We start from the raw sequence: 17696 nt of genomic DNA, 5'->3' as shown, positions 1-17696 counted from the left end.
GAGGTGTTGTCCATGATGGAGGTGAGCTTGGCTAACACCCTCCTGTCCCTCACCTCCTCCACAGAGTCCAGGGGGCAGCCCAGGACGGAGCTGGCCCTCCTGACCAGCTTGTTCATGTGCTGGAGAAGGCTTTGCTCAGTGCTCACACTCTCCCATCATCAACAGGTTGCGTTCACACTCTATGTGATGATGTCATAATTTGAGGGGGAGCAGCTGCCAATGCAACTCTATGGGAGAAAGACAGCTTTGAAAAGAAATCTCCAAACAGAAAATGTACAAATGGTCAACCTGATGATTATTGGTGAGGGGTTAGGTCCGCAATCCTGCCATATTCATCTTTTGGCTGAAAGTCCTTTCAAGAGACTAATATCACGTCAATGTTTTGTTACCATTTTTGGACACTTTTAAAAGCCAATTATTTTACCATAGTCATCTCAAACAGAGCAGACGTTAAACTTCTAGTTAAAGTTCTAGTTTTTGGTTCATGTCGATAGGGCCAGGATTTACAGAGATATTAACGATAAAACAAGCATTTTCTCTGTTACCACCATAGAATTCAAATCTGTCCACCACTTCAATTTTAAACTATAGGCTGTTTAGAGTGTTGTGATGTCACGTGAAAGCAACCTAAACAAGATCTAGGCGATAAATCAATAAACCACTTGATCTTTTGACATCGCATAAGATTATTGAAACGTGTTGTAATCAACGCTAAAGGACAGTCCAACGAAATATTAGGGCCGTGGGTCTATCTGTCCGTCCACGGGAGTGGATCTCCCTCCTCGAGGATTCTCTTTTCTCCCACTGGGATTCCGAGTTTTTCTTGCCAGGTAACAGAGTCTGAGGAGGACAGAGGACGCCATTGAGGCTCGTCACCATCTGCTGCAAACGCATATTTGGACATCATGTTTCCCTGGACATTACATTGCTTTGTTTCATTGTGTTAATGTTTGCTGCAGCTCAGAGAGGCAACTCCTGCTGTGATATTGGGCTATACAAACTTTTTATCGTTCAGGCACTGTCTATACCTATATCCTTATGGACAGAGATACATAGACATAATAGGTTTATGTTTATATGTGTAAATGGTAAATAGACTCAACTTATATCGCACTTTTCCACCTACATGAAGCACTCAAAGCCGAAGCGTTACTGCAAATCCTGCAAAAGTCAGGATATATGTCTTGTATGCAACTACATGAACCTATTTCAGAACCTATTTCAGTTAAATGTAGGAACATAAATGCATTGGTGAATAAAACATCATCATCAGCATGGCCTTTATGATCTTTACTCACTGAAACCCACACCCTCCTCCTATCCTTGTTTCAGCAGCACAGAAAGTGGGCGCGCATTCTTCAACTTTACAAATTCAGGTTTGTTTGACCGCTGAGGGCAAGCGGGCTGCAGGGTCAGGGTCGTACGCGTGAGCTATCAGCCGGGCGCCGACAAAGAGGGACAGAGTAAACACCACGCAAAGCTCTGTTTACTCTGCTCCATAGATTCTCCATTAGTGCTCGCTCTGATCATCCTACAAGTGCTCCATCACCGCGGCCGAGCACACAGAAAGAGACAGGATGTATGTAGACACGGCAGCCTCTAACTTAAACAACTCACTTCATTTCATAACATTTGGAAATATATAGCGTGTGTTGTGGTGGAAGCTTAGTCCCTTGTCTTGGTAGCTCTATTAGGGGAGATGTTGTCATGGCCATATATTATGAATATATTTTACCTTATCTCAAACAGGAAAGTCCCACTGAGATTCAGGATCTCTTTTTTTGAGAGTTCTGGCCCAAGAGGAGACCCAATTGAACATGTTTTAATGATAGTGGAAACCAGAGCTATGCGAGACTCGTGCCTATAGGACACATACAGGGCAGGAGGATACTGCAGGGACTTTTACCTTCTGAGATTGCCATAATTATTATGCGTTCCCTGACACAGCAACTGTTGACTTGAGTGTAGAACAGAAAACATACTGGCTGGTGATCCCATGAGGTTTTATTATATGGAATTGCATTGGATTAGATTATATGTGTTTTATATTATTATTTACCCCTCCTGGAACTGCCACCTTAACATGGTGGAGGGGTTTGAGCACCCGAATGATCCTGGGAGCTCCATAGGGTCTCCCATGGCAAACAGTTCCTAGGTGACGGGTCAGACAAAGAGTGGTTCAGAAGCCCCTCATGAGAGACCAACAGGCCTGGTTAATCGTGAGGCCGTCCTTCCTGGACCCACCACCTGCATGAAGAGCCACAGGGGCTGGTGCAATGTGAACAGCTGCCCAAATCACTCTTTCTTTGTCTCTGGTTGAACCCACTGAAGTTTCGTGTATCTATGTTGAATCCAAATAAAAATAACTTAAAGAAGACAGACACTAGAAGACAATAGCTGAAAGGAAAGATACACAAATCAAGTCGGGTCCATCACTGCTAAGGCCTCTCTCTCTCTAAAGAGAGTAGACAGGGCTGCATTCCTGTCCGAGGTAGACATGTTCTTGTTTGTGCGTTTGGTGTAGTAACACAGGGAAGGCCCAGGTAGAGACTGGGTGTTAAGTGGAAGTGACATTTTTCTCAGCCTTTGCACAGCGCTGGAGTGTGGGAGTCAATCGTCCAAGGATTCACCTCAAAAATCCTGCCATTTGTTTTCTTGCATGGAGAGCTTTAGCCCATCTACTGTGCCACTGGATAATGACACTACTGTGCAAGTCAATGTTTGAGTGTGATAATTAAAGTATAAAATCAGACCTACAGGCTCTGTCCACAATGCGCTGTGGTCAAAGTTACCGTAAAACAGGCTCAGGGGAAGAGAGGGGGAGATCGCCTGTTTACCTTTGGGCACAAAAGCCCACTCTCTGTGAGGTCAGATAAACGCTTTGCATATTTATGCTTTGGTGAAGAGGTTATTGTTATTGTAGATTTTATTATGCGCCCAAACAAGACAAACAAATAACCATAATGCTACTGTTTATGCATTTACAGCAAATGTGTGCTCTGTTGCATCAGAGAACAATCAAAAACCAGTCATGGACAAAGTTTATATAAAACCACCCACTTACAAGTTAGATCATCTAACTGAGTCAGCTGTTGTTGGAAATCCCATTGCATTGGGATTTCCAACAAAAAGAAACAATAACACGCATGGCTCTGTAAATAAAAGTACAAAATTTATTCTGACAACATAAATGTAAAATCAACTCGTCTAAGCTCAGGTAAGAACATATCTCAGTATGGAAAAACGGTGGCCTGTTCCTTTAAGGACAAGAATCACTGTGGCCACATCCTACAACATACTGAACAATAGCTTGTGCCCATGCGTCTCAGTCACATAACTTTTTTCCTGTCGTTGGCACAGTTTTTAAGACTTTCTAACAAAACAAATATAATTGCGTATAATTGAGTATAATTGTTATGAAATATAGCAACGGTCCGAATTTTTAAACAATAGAGAACAATGGATTGTCTCTAGTGCAATGACTTTGGGCCTTGAACAATGGCCCTAGACCCTTCTCTTCACTCACTAGCAGCAGTCGCTTGTCACCGAAATGCAGAAAGAGGAAGATGAGAGAGAGGAAACATGTAGGAAGGACATGCAGACTTCATCAGAGTTTGTGTGTTGAGTGGATCACAACCTGGGCATTACTGTGCTCAATCCATTCTGCTTGACCACCTGTCTTCTTCAGTGTCGTCAGTGTTGCTCCTCACTCAGTTGAAATGATAATAATCTTTTCCTTCTTGCAGCTGCAGAGAGGTGAGATTTTCCTCAAAAATACCTCCCGTCATGTCCTTAAAGTGACACGCAAAACATAGGTGTGTGTTAGGAGAAAACATAAACTAATCTAATTTACAGTTTGAATGGTTGCATTTAGCAAATCTGCAAATACGCAATACGCCTATGATACTGTGTCTCCAGCTAAAGTGAGTGCAAATGGGTATTAGCAAAGAAAGGGCCGAACTTTGAAGCAGCACTAAAGCATAAACCAAGCTAAAAAAGTTGAAGTTGCCTAAAGTATGTAATCGATTTTAACCACTTAACCCCCACCTTAACCGAGCGCATTTTCTCTAGTTTGGCTTTACCCAAATCTAGAAGCTTCTTGACTGGAGCTCACAGCCTCTAGGCCAGTGTAACGCCTCCTTTAAAAGCTAAGCCCTACAAAACTGATCTAAGATTTTTCCTCATGTTGTCGCCGTGTTGTTGTTGCTTTTTGTCACTTTTTAAGCCTTTTTGTCCCTATTTGACTCCTTTTTGTTGCTTTTCAATGCTCGCTTTTTTGTCATGATTTTGACTCCTTTTTGTCACTTTTTTGATCCCTTTTGTTGCTTTTTTGTCATTTTTTGTCTTTTTTTTAACTTCTTTTTGATGCCTTTTTATAGCATTTTTGACGTCAAGGAGCTTTTAGATTTGTTTAAAGCCGAACGGGAGTTAATTCGCTCGGTTAGGGCGGGTGTTAAGGGGTTCAAATGCCTTTTATTAGTTCAGTCGGTCCAACCTTCACTATCATTATTGACAGGGACGTGCACAGATAGAGCCCAGGTGGTGCTCTAGCACCTGCCCCTTTGCCCTGTGCCCTTTAAGTGCCTTTCTCAAGGCCAGTTTTTTTTCCTACCCAACATTAAGTATTGTTTCTTTTATTGTTCTTAGCTATTGGCCCTATTAAGCCAACATATGCTGAAAATACAGTTTTAATGTTCAACAACGTCAAATCGCGCTTCATTCCTCCTCTGCCTCTAGAGCCGCGGCAGCGCTGACGCTCCTGATCAATAAAGGGCAGCCCTTTTGTCTTGGTTGAGCACCTGCCCCTCAAAATGTCTGTGCACGCCACTGATTATTGACACATTGTTTTCAGGCGACGCCTCGATTGGCTGCAGGTGTTTGAATGTCTTTTTCAGCTGAAAGTCAAAGTGAATGATGGAGTCCAGACCCTCTTGTTTTCTGATTGTAATTACTCCTCCCAATTCCCATAATAGAGCAATTAGTGCCCCGTGAAGGTGGGGCCACACTATAATTGACGTCTACACTTGGCTGGATCACTGAATGAGCACATTGTAACTCACTTTGTTGCTGTAGATGGTGAGTTTAACAAGCTTGTTTTGCTTACAATGCAGAAGGTCACGTTTTATCAAGCATTTCATCCGTGATCTGAATCATGGCATATCTAATATTTACTCAGGCTTCATACGATCAAAGTTCAGGCTCCTTTCACTTCCCATTTCCTGCACCCGTCCCATGTGAGTGAGCGCCTCGCACACGGCACACGCCCAGGATCATTAAGTTGTTCGGTGTGATTACAGGCCGGTGGGACAGAGGGTCAGAAACAGCAAACAAACATGTTATAAAATACCCACCAGTTTGACGCAGATGATAAAAGGGGCTGAGGCGTCTTTGTAGTGAAGAACAGGGATTTTGGGTTTAGGTCTTTCCTGGAAGCACATTGAGAATACACTTTTGTTTTAATGCAGTTGCACGGACAAATACAAGTAATACGTGTTGTCATAGTCTTCCGATGCTACAATGTTTTATAAGACATCAGTCGTCAGCCAGCAGTTCCACAGTTCATTACCTTTTTGAGGGGATAGTTGTGGCTAAAGGCTCACTCACACTTCATAAGACGAGAGCTGTAAGAAATGTTCCAAATAGCGCGACCCGACCGCCCCCGCCACGATCTACGTGCAGGTATCGACACACACACACCCGCATTTGTTGTGGGCAGCGCCCCTAAAAGTTTCGTAAGACGCGATGAGAACAAATGTGGACAAATACTGGCTTCTGGTGGGAGTTATGGAATCATTCAGAGGTGCCAAGCTGTACTCTAACAGTAAATAGTAATAGTAATACAACTATCAAGGTAAGCTACATGCAAATGTTATGCTAACACAAGCTAAAGTTGCACTAACAGCGGCTAAATCTCCTTGATTAAGGAGAGGTCTCTGTTTCACACCTGCCCCCTGCTGGCAAGGAGTCACACCTGCACAAGCAAACTGAGCAGCACTGTTTGTTTTTAAGTCAGGCAAAAGCATGAGCCATGGCACGTGAAATGCGAAGGGGAAATAATCCCAGCGCCATGAAATATGCAAGTCTGCTTTGCAAAAAATATATATATATATTTTTTTTTAAAGTGAGAAAAAAAAAATCGTTTAGTGGAATAATCGAAATTGTAATCGAATTTCGATTAATTGCACAGCCCTACCAAAACCTGTACCTGGTCAGACCGATTTGGCACAGGCCTTTGTTATGGAAAAGCTCAACAAACGGGTGAAAGAGCCATTCGGCTGACATGCATAAAGAATATTCTATTGTATTGTATTGTATTGTATTGTATTGTATTGTATTGTATTGTATTGTATTGTATTGTATTGTATTGTATTGTATTGTATTGTATTGTATTGTATTGTATTGTATTGTATTGTATTGTATTGTATTGTATTCCATTCCATTCCATTCCATTCCATTCCATTCCATTCCATTCCATTCTATTAATGTGTTAATTGGTGCCAAAAGCATAGCAGATGTCCTCTAACCATTAGTTTCATATTGGATGGACAGTTCTTTCCCCTTTGAAAGACCAAAACACAAGGACCACTTTCAACAATTTTCAGTATTGGACATCATATAGAAAGGAACTGATAATATTTCAGTATTTTTTGCTGAACTTAAACAGCTGTTTTGAAAATGTGTCCAGTTCATGACAATTAGTGTGTGATGTCAGTGGCCAACATTAAAATGATACCCTTTAAAATGATTGTATACAAGTCTCAGTCCAACTCATCCCATAAGCTCACTATACAATCGTCACTATTATATCGCAGAACAGTTTTGCATATGGGCTGGCAAACTTTGTTCCGTAGCCGAGTGTGTAACATATCGTTAAAAAAGGTGTTGGTGTCAGGTGTTGTGGACAGCTACATTTCTCAAAATCATATAATTTACCCCTGATATAAACCAAAAGGAGTCATTATACATAGTAACGGGAAATTAATTGCAGAATGAATGTTTCCCTAAATTAATTCATTAGCTACTATATAAAAATACCTCTTAAGAGTCTGAAATATGCCATTTACAGATTAAAATCTTATGTAGCACTGTTTGACACCAGGTAACATTGTATAAAAGTTACCGTTCTCTCTAATTGCTACTTCACCTTGGATTCCTCATACGTGTAGAAGCCTCTCTTAATCTTGTTCTCGTCCACATCACAAAAAGCTTTCACCTAAAAAGAAAAGAAACGATTTATAGCGCCCGATCCAACATTAAAGCAAAGAACACTATTGGGTGTGACGTGCCTTCTTCTGATTGGCCGGGCGGAGGCTGCGGTACAGCTTCCTGCCCTGTTTGCCGGCGTTCCAGATGGTGAAGCCCTCCCATTGGCTGAGCACTCTCTCCTGCAGGAAGTCCACTCGCAGCTTCCAAATGGTGTCCCTTTAACATGGAATTACAATCAGAAATACAACGAAACTCATGCAAACCAAGCACAATAGACAATATCAACTAGAAAATTGAGTGCTAGGTTCACTTCTGAAATTTGAAATACTTTCTCGTCATTGTCATCACACCGCTACAAGACACTGACAAACATTCAATATTTACTTTTAGCCAATGTTATTCTTGACATAACATGAAAATTCATTACACTCTATCCCAAACTCTATTCAGTCTTTGAAAACAGAATTAAAATGTTAGTTATTCGCATTGTTTAATCTCTTACCGCTCGCCTTAAGCAAGCACATTTTCTCTGGTTAAGCTTTATGGCTTTTATGTTGTGTTTTCATTCTCACTTTCGGCCCTTTTTTGTTGCTCTTTTAAGACATTTTGCTGCATTTTTGTCCCTGTTTTCTTGCTGTTTTGGTGCGTTTTCATCCTAGTTTTGTCAGTTTTTTCTTGAATTTGCGTTGAATGCATTTTTTTATTGTTTTTGTTGCTTTTTAGTTATGTTTTCCTTCTCATTTTCACCTAGTTTTTGTCACATGTTTGTCACGTTTTCATCACTTTTGTTGTCATGTCATGTTTGTGTCCATTTTTTGTTGCTCCTTTGTCGCTTTTTGTTGCCTTTTCATCTTGTTTTCGTCAACATTTCAAGTTTTTATTTGGGTAAAGCCAAACTGGAGAAAATCTGCTGGCTTTAGGCGGTGGTTAAGAGGTTAACATTACACAAAGCTGTCATATAACCCTCAATCAAATCTCCACTTTTGGACATGGCTCAAACTGGCTTGTTATTACCTGACTTTGGCCTGTATGTGCACAGCTGCGGAGACCCTCCCCCTAACACACCTAAAGCTGTTCACAATCACACCGAGGCCACTTTAGGCGCATGAAGAATTCCACTTTCTGATCCTGGGTCTGCCCAAATCAAACCGAGGGCCTCAAATGAAAAACAAACGTAACCCCTGCCGCATTGAAGAGTGCGGGTGGTCCCGTATTGCGCAGTTTTAGGGGTTTCAATACAGGCTTTGATTGCAGGACGTGACAGGGATGCACTATCCACTAGATCTATATACACACGCTAATGCCTTCAGTTCACTAATAGTATTCAGATCTTAGCATAGGCTCTTGACAACATATACAACTGGTGTGGAAATCCTCATGTGCAGTCTCTCAATTTCACTCTTGCACAAATCGAAAAGACCTCCCCTGTATGAAGACTGTGCTTTAGGAAGTAGTAGCGAAGAACATAAAATCACCACTGGCACGGCAGAAAGTAGTCCATAGGTACTAAAATAGGCATAATGACGGATGGAGGCAGAAAAGAGGGTGAGTGGTGAAAGAGTGCGTCAACGCTGCCAGAGGAAGGAAGAAGTGTAGGTGGAGGAAGATCTAGAATAACCTATGAAGCCTGTTTTAAATCTTTAAAAGGTTATTAGAACAATGTAGGTTTTTGCTTTCGTAAAGCATTGTGGAAAAAGGACAAGCACATTAAATATAGTAGTGCAGGTCAATAAAGTGAATATAGTGCGCTTCTCTTTCCAGGTAAGTAACTCATGTAACTATAGGCCATAAGCGCCACTGCAGGTGTCGTAGCATGTTACGGTTTTTTATTCATTAATTGTCTGTGAGAGTAAATACTACGCTGACAGAAAAGACAAAGGGAGAGAGGGATATTGTACATCCAATTACACAATGGAGATCATTTTTTTCACTCAAACTTGGCTGTAAATACTGTTTAAGTGGTGCTAGCCCGCAGTTAGCTTTGCCCGTTGGCTGTTAGCTTCTTCTTCATGATTCAATTAATGTGTATTGCGTCTCCGACCCGAAGCAGGGAAAGTTGATGAAAGATGAAAGACCCCCCAGTCATCCCATTAACACTTAATCCCCCAGAGGGACTATGGAAAGGATTTATTAAGGTAAACAAGTTACTGAGTACTGCTTTAACTCCCACCTGAACCCAAGCACATTTTCTCCAGTTTGGCATTACCCAAGTCTAATAGCAGAAAAGTGGCAAAAGAGCAAGAAAAAGCAACAATAACACAATAAAAAAGTGACAACAACCATGACTAAAGAGTGATGAAAAAGCAACAAAACTCCCAAAAAAGGTGACAAAAATTAGATGAAAAAGCAACAAAAACGTCAAAAACACACACACAAAAAAGCAATTAAAAAAGACGAGAACACAAATTGTGACAGAACAATCTTTTTGTTGCAAAAGAGCGACAAAAACACAACTAAAAAGCGATGAAAAATCAACAAGAAAGCCACGAAAGAGCGTCAAAAAGGTGACAAAGCAGCGATGAAAAAGTAACAAAAACACATCAAAAAGGCTAAATAAATAAATAAATTCTGTTCAGCTTTACCCAAATCTAAAATCCCTAGGACAGTGTAACGCCTCATTTGAAAGCCATGATCTTCAAAACTTCAAAACATTGTAAATTTGGGGAGGTTAAGAGGTAAAGTAATTAGCTTGTAATATTGTGTTCACTTCTTATTGAGGTAAAAAGACAACATTCGCGGTCCGTGAACTGATTCTGATCATGTAAAAGACCGGTGTTGTGTTGTAGAGATACTGACTCGGACACAGAGTGAGTCGCAGCCTTTTCGTGGTAGCGGTAAACCAACAGACACTGGTCGACCCGCCTCACGCCCAGCCCCTGACGGAGACTGTGGTAGAAGAACAGCAGATCCTCCGGGACGCCCTAAAGAACGAGGGTGGAGCTTTAACATGAGTGTGATAAAGCATCTTACGTCACATCAAAGGAAACAACGACGAGCACTGCACCTTTCCTCCTTCGTCGAACTGACCAACTTTGTCAAAACACATTCTTGAGCAAAACCACGTTGGCATGACGACCGTGGGTCCATGAGACGTAAACACCTAACACATATGGAGAATGCAAATAAATATCACAAGCTACAAAAAATATATGTTTTTTTATTGTCCCTAATACCATTGGGGTATTATATAGCAAAACAGCAATGTCATTCTCTTCTTTGCTGCGACAAGTAGTGGTCACTTTCTCTCTCTAAAAACATGCATGCTGTTTGAACACATGACAGGAAATGGTGCTTGAGATAACACAGCACAGGATTTACGATAAGCCTTTGAGTTGATTTTTGAGCAGTTCTTCTAATTCAGACTCTGCACAATGATATTATTCAAACACCCACTCTTTGAAGCGAGAGGTTTTGGCCTTGGTTTTCTTCACATATACAGTAGCACTGTATTTTCCGTACAATACGTTGCTCCGGGGCATAAGTCGCACCAGCCAAAAAATGCATAACGAAGAAGAAAAAAACATATATAAGTCGCACCGGTCTTGGCAACTACCTGGGCATGGAGGCTAACTGCTCTGTTGACAAGCCTCTCCTGGCATCACGTTGATCAAGCACCCATTTGCACCCAACTCGTTCCTCTAGCTGTGGCCATCTAGCTTTTAGCTCACGTTTAGCTTTTTTTGGTTTTCTTCATTACAGCAAGAGTAAACTCCGCTTTTTGCCAGTCCCTCACAAGTTTCTTGCTCACTCCACACTCTTTTTCTCCTGCTCGATCTACCGTTCTTTTAATTTTCAGGGGCACAGGAGTAGCAGGTACTGGTACACAAGCCTAGAGCGCCCTCTCACAGCTGTCAGTATGAAAATAACATGTGAAATTATATATTTGGATATAGAAGTCGCACCTGCGTATAAGTCAAACTATGAAAAAAATAGCTAAAAAAATACAGTATATCTTCGGGTAGGCTAACTCTTATGTCGTCCTTACACCACACACTTGACCCGTTATGTCCCGCTCGTATGACTGCTGCCAAAACAAACTAAACTAACTGTAAAAAGACTAGGTATCCTTTGAGAAAGTCCCCAACTTAGCCTCAAAAAACCTTTCAGAACCGTGTCATGCTTTTTGACTCAGTCCAGGGAGAAAGCATTAGGCTGAATCTGAAATCCCATGTGGGTTTATAATGATCTCATAATCTTTGACTAATGAGCGTGGCTTCTTGTCCACTCCCTTTACCAACCACAACCACATTTGCACCGCTCGCTCATGGTTTCTTTGCTGTGGCCCCTTGATCCATTTGTTCTGCGCCTCTGCCTCCTCCTCGCTCTGCTGTGTGTTTTGTAACAGCACTGTTTTAATCACTGGGGGTCATCTCAGGTTGATCTCTTTCTTCCCTGAAAATGACTGCATACTTTACTATTTGTTGCTGTGGACGCCTATCAACGCCTATGAACAAAAACATTGCGCACATCTGGATTAAGCCGGTTGAACAGCTGTCGAACAGTGGTCATTTCTTTGTCAACTTTGCCGCTTTCTGTTTTAGAAGGAGTAGGTGGGGAAATATCCCGTAAAAAAGGGAGGGGGGGAGAGGTCACAAGCGACCAGAACTAATGCCCTACAGATGAATATGTAGCTCAACCCAATCCAGGTTAAGACCCTTGTTTTGTTCCAGGACTTAGATCTCCAGAAAAAAGGGAGAGAGAACATAAAGAAATGAGATATGGGCCTTTAGATTTAATGTACGACTGTGGTGTGACCTCATTCTCTGCCTCTATGAAATTGTATCTCGCATAAATATTCAGGAATGCATGTAGCAGCTCTGCCCGTTTCCAAAGCAACTCCGTCTTTTAGCAGATATAACTATGTCAATTTAGACACGCAGCCATTGATTATCACAACATGGATGAAATATTTCTAGATGAATGGATGTTATTATTTTGACAACGTTAATACAGCTAGAATTATTATTATTATTATTTGCATCTACTGTTGAGAAACATTCACAAAATCAAATGCATTTAACAAGTAATTGATACAATTTGTGACCGTTTGATTAAGTCAATGGGCTCACAATGGACTCAGGATCATCAGGGACTTTAATATCAAATAACTGACTGTCACTGTGTCTGAAGCTTCAAAGACCATGGTGTGACTGCTCTGCTTCCTCAGCTGGTTCAAGGGTCATGGTGATGCACAGGCATGTTTCCGTGGAAACTGTGAGTACAGGTGCACTTCCTGTTTGTGTGTAACCTGGTCAGAGCCTGGCACATGACCCTCAGGCCTCTCTGTCCTTTGGCCACTGGGAAGATTTACCCCTTTGTCTCAACACCAAACTCATGGGGCAGTTTCACCTGTGTGGAGAGTTGCTCCTGCGACAGCGTGTTGATCCAGCGAGTGTAACGCTCAGTGGATCCCTCAGGAAGCCTCTCAACCCTGCAGCCGATCAGCTGAAATAATAAAAAATAAAATAAAATCTTTCCAAGTAGCTCCCCATTTCTACACACGTTTCATAAGTCCCACGCATTTTCTTTCTGTTCTGATCATGTTAAACGGACTTTCCAAACATTAGAGTCAAATTATAAAGGGGAAACTCACACCCCTCAAGTCACAGTCATGCACCTAGCTCCTGCTCTAGAGATGGGCCCCACCAGGCTCCTGACGGCTTTGAAGAACTGGTCAAATACAAGGGTGACATTTCCCAATGCAGGCAATAAATTATATCTTAACCTAAGGTCTATGATTCTGAAAAATAATTCTGTATAATAAATATATGAGCTGAAGATAAACTAACATCTGATGATCATTATTGCCTTAAGATTTAAGTGTCATGAGGTAAGGTGGTTAGCAATGTTACCTCAAATAACAAAGGTCAAAGGTGTTATCCTGGGACAGGATGGGTCTCTCAGTGTGGAGCATGTTCTTGATGCATCTTGTTTCCCTTTACACCTAAAATCATTAGTCAGACAGGCCCATAGTGGCACAGTGTGGTAGTGCAGTTTACACAATGCTCTATAAAGTTATGTGTTAATGGTATGGTCTGTATAAAGACATGTTTGAAGTAATTGTTAGATATTATACAGCATCTTTGAATACTAATAACAATTATTTAACGTTTCCACTTGAGCTGTGTAAAATATTACAGCAAAAACAGAGAGGAAAATGTTTGCGCTCGGCGGCAAGCCTGCTGTCTCCATGCTGTCTCCCTCACTTCCCTCTCCCACATAACCCTTGACCCCTGACACGATGGGCCACTCAAACCGTCAACACCGGATACTCAGGCTGCTCTGAATGCCAACTGCATGGAAGCACACACTCCCTCCAGCATACATAAACATGGAGAATATTTTTACATGCAACCTCGCCCAGAATACTCTTTCTGACGTTGAGACCTACAGTTTCATCTTGAATTTGTTTGCACTTGCTCCTACATGATTTGACAGAAACATGATTTGATTAGCTTAATGATAATTTAGCAGTGGTAGTCACTCATAGATGAAAGCAGAGCGGAATAATAAAAACACAGAAATAAGTGAATGGGCTTACAGAGTTTGGGTGGAGAAGTGAAGTCTCATACTGAACACGAACTCTCTGGGGCTTCATAACGTCATCCTAACAACACATTCAACAGAATTATCTCTAAATCATGAAGAACTTGACTACGAATGTACTTACTTATTTATACATGTAAGAATTGGTTTGATAAATAAAATATGCAGAACTAAATACAAAGGTGAGGTGTCATTTAAGCAAACACTATGGCCTCCAATTAGCCACTGAAAGCCACAACAAAGTCACATAAGCAGTGTGGGGTTACACACACTCTGAAACGTTAAACACACATATCCTGTGCGGCTGTCGTTAATCATGTCTTTGACACAAACGTCAAACAGACACTCTGCTGCAGGGTTCTCCGCACGAACAGACTGTGTGGATATTTGGACAAAGTGACACAATCTAATTAGTTTGGACTCACTACTGTATGTGTTATGAACCACATCTGGACAGTGAACACTCGCATACACTCCAACTATACTCACAGCGTCTTGAAAGCACAAGTATCGTCCACGACTCTGAGATATTGCACGATTCTTTGCATATCCCACTGAAAGGCACAGTGAGAGTCAGGAATATTTTAAAACAGTCAACAAAAACTAACATGATCAGTTCATTCTTCTGATTATTATTATTATTATTAGTATTATTATCTATAACTTATCATGCTTCTATTCTGACCTCCTTTAGGTTGAGCAGAACTGTGACCAGAGATCTGAAGAGAGATGCCTTTCATCACCAGCCTTTCTCTCCAGTCCTCCACCATTTTCCTCGAGCCATCCTTAAAAAGAAGTACAAGCTAGAAGTTGTGTTGACAACCTAATCACAATCTGAAAGTTTACAAAAGGCTGCACATCTTTTCTTCGAGATGAAACTTACTTTTGTATGCAAATTATATAGTTGATCTATTATATTCTTTTACTCTTGATTTACTTAATTAAATCTGAACAAGGGCTGATAAAAAACAGGATTTTCTGTATTTACATAACAGAATAATAATCAAAAAAAGTCTCATGTTGATCATTCTCGATTTTCAATTGGATTTAACCTCTTAACCCCCACCTGGACCAAGCTCATTTTCTCCAGTTTGGATACCCTACAGATGAATATGAAAAAGCAACAAAACAAGCCACAGCAAGAAAAAAAAGGCAAAAAGCGATGATTTTTTTTTTTTTTTTTAAGTGACAACAACGCAAGGAAAAAGATCAGCTTAAAATAGTTTTGTCGGTCTTCGCTTTCAAATGAGGCGTTACACTGACCTATAGGCTGTAACTTTAGATTTGGGTAAAGCTGAACTGGAGAAAATGCACCTGGTGAAGGCGGTTAAGAGATTAACTATTTTATTTAAACATTAAAACAAATAAACATGCTTAACTAAAAATGGTCCAAGAACATACATGAAGCTCTCCACTCCAGCACCATGTAACACAAAATAGTTTCTATTTTATCCCCCAAAGTCTGTCTCCAACCACTGTGCCACAGAATTATAATACATCAATCAATAAAAAAATAAATTAGACCCTGAATTAAATCATAATTGTCATTGTCAAGCATCTTTGAGTGTCCATAAAAAAAGCTATATATAAGTTTGATGCATTATTATGATTGTTAAGATTATTATGATTATGCTTATGATTATGATTATTACTATTGTTATTATTATCATTATTATTATTATTATTAAATCCACAGCTGTATAATTGAGTACATCAAAAGTAGAAGCCACAGATACAAAGACCCGTACAGTGCTGGCATCATCAAACACGGACAGCTCCATGGACCCTGTGAAATCCTGGTTCAGGATAGACTGCAGACACTCCTCCAGCCATTGAGCAGCATTGTGCACTGGCATGATAACACTCTTGAGGGCAGAAAAAACACAATAGACATAACACAAGCTCTGCAATATAATAGTAATATAAATTAATTACATTGTTACACATTTGGCCTTAAATGTGTGTGACTGTGATCTTAATACCTAAAAGTGCATATGACAGGTTTTAATGCTTTTGAAAATATGATTATTTAAATGGATAACATCTGTTTTGAGTCATAATTACAATTTTATTTCAGCTAAAAAAATGTTGGGCATCAAAGTAATTTTTATTTGAACTTTTAAGCAACAGGAAGTGACATAGATGAAGGTAAAGTTCCATAGCAGTTTGGCTCACTCATTTCCCATTGACTTAACATGGTTGGCACGGCAACAGTGTAAAATTGTCATCCTCTATCTATGCCACTTCCTGTCAGTGTCCAATAAGGAAGTGAAATCATAAGCATCACAATAAAACTGTCAAACTAAAGAAAACTAAGTGAAATGTTTAGCAAAGTTTTGCGCTATGTTTTAGCAAAAAATGTGTGTGTCATATGCACTTTAACAAATACTGATAACGCGATATCGCTGCGTGCCTGTAGATCCCAATGATAACCATGCTGCTATGTCTGAAAGCATAGATCACCTACCACGTCCACTCTCGCCCTCTCCCCCTCCTCTCCATCCTTTTCACCCGAGGCTTCATTCTCGCAGCCGCGGGATCGTTTAGGTTTTGGAGAATCCATAATGCACGAAATCATCGAAATTATCTTTAAAACAGTCCCCGGTCTTTATGGTAGATTATGTAAAGGCACGATGTTTGTGGGTTCCAAAACACACGGGGTAATAACATAATGAAAACGTAATTATGGACGTTTAGTGAGTAAAGTTAAATGAGTGATATTTCGACAAATCGTGTCTCTAAAACTTGCATGTGGCTTGTTGTGTCTCCATTTCCGCAAACAGAAAATCCTAGACGGTGATTGGGTCGTGTTGAAAACGGACAGGCCTCTGATTGGTCCACTTTCACGTCAATCATATCATAAATCGCATGGAAGATTTGGGGCAGATTTGCTTGCAGATTTTAATTTCTATCTCTTCCTCTGGTGGTGTGTTGTAAATGCAATCCTACACATCGTTTCCACTTCATAACATCCTGTCATTGATTGCAATTCACATGAATTAATTCCTAATAATTCAATCAAGGAACTCAATAAATTCAAGTGAAAAATAGCCATTTTCCTTTACACCAAGCCTCTTGTCATTCGTTTGACAAATTCAACATATCTTTGGAGCCATACTTGATAAACAACTGCTTTCGACGCAAAATTATCTTTACGTAAGCGTTATGCTGCCATCTAATGGACGAGGAGCAAACATCCGCATGTATTCTACAGGCATTGAAATTAGCCTTTTACCCAGGACATTTTCTCCAGTTTGGCATTACCCAAATCTAAAAGCATCTTGGGGGGAAAAAAAGCGCCAAAATGGTGACAAAAACGAAAGGAGAACGAGGATGAATACGCAACATAAAAGTTACAAAAAAATCAATGAAAAAACAACAAACATAAAAAAAAGACAACAAAAAAAAACTATGAAAAAACAACAAACATAAAAAATGACTTAAAAAAACTATGAAAAAGTGACAACAATGTAATAAATAAATGACTAAAAACTATGAAAAAGTGACAAAAATGCGATACATAAATGACAAAAAATATGAAAAAGTGACAAAAAATGCGATAAATAAATGACTAAAAACTATGAAAAAGTGACAAAAAAACTGATAAATAAATGACTAAAAACTATTAAAAAGTGATGAAAATGGGTCAAAAACGCATTACAAAGAGCCCCCAAAAAAGAGTGACAAAAAAGCGATAAAAAAGGGGCAAAAATCCAATGACAACACAGCCACAACGCAAGGAAAAAGACCCATTTAGATCAGTTTTGTAGGTTTGTAGATTTCAAATGAGGCGTTTTAGATTTGGGTAACACTGAACTAGAGAAAATGCACTTGGTTAAGGCGAGGGGTCAGAGGTTAAATCCTGGCACAAACTGATGCTTCAGAAATTTCATAAAATAAGCCACTTTACCAGATTTTGCAAACACCATATATTTATTTATAAT

At 40.2% G+C, this 17696-nt stretch overlaps 1 protein-coding gene across 1 annotated transcript; it reads right to left on the bottom strand.

Annotated features, from left to right (window-relative positions):
* Positions 1-3382: 3382 nt before the first annotated feature.
* On the bottom strand, positions 3383-16512 carry b3gntl1 (UDP-GlcNAc:betaGal beta-1,3-N-acetylglucosaminyltransferase-like 1). Its single transcript, XM_079553205.1, has 12 exons — positions 16220-16512; positions 15501-15617; positions 14438-14537; positions 14242-14306; positions 13748-13813; positions 12556-12651; positions 10211-10306; positions 10003-10127; positions 7287-7422; positions 7145-7213; positions 5352-5426; positions 3383-3791 (listed from the first exon to the last, which is right to left on the bottom strand). The coding sequence occupies exons 1-12, from the start codon at positions 16328-16330 to the stop codon at positions 3711-3713; spliced, it is 1137 nt and encodes a 378-aa protein (XP_079409331.1). The 5' UTR covers positions 16331-16512; the 3' UTR covers positions 3383-3710.
* Between the last annotated feature and the right edge of the window lie 1184 nt (positions 16513-17696).

Source organism: Gobius niger (assembly GCF_951799975.1).
Source record: "Gobius niger genome assembly, chromosome: 3".
Taxonomy (NCBI): Eukaryota; Metazoa; Chordata; class Actinopteri; order Gobiiformes; family Gobiidae; genus Gobius; species Gobius niger.
This window is presented reverse-complemented; position numbering and strand designations above follow the sequence as displayed.

Coding starts and splice junctions, on each gene's coding strand:
- b3gntl1 (XM_079553205.1), bottom strand. CDS start 16,330: ATGATTTCGTGCATTATGGATTCTCCAAAACCTAAACGATCCCGCGGC. Junction 13,814..14,241: donor ACTTGTGCTTTCAAGACGCT/GTGAGTATAGTT, acceptor ATGTGTTGTTAG/GATGACGTTATGAAGCCCCA. Junction 10,307..12,555: donor AGGAGCAACTCTCCACACAG/GTGAAACTGCCC, acceptor CATATGTGTTAG/GTGTTTACGTCTCATGGACC.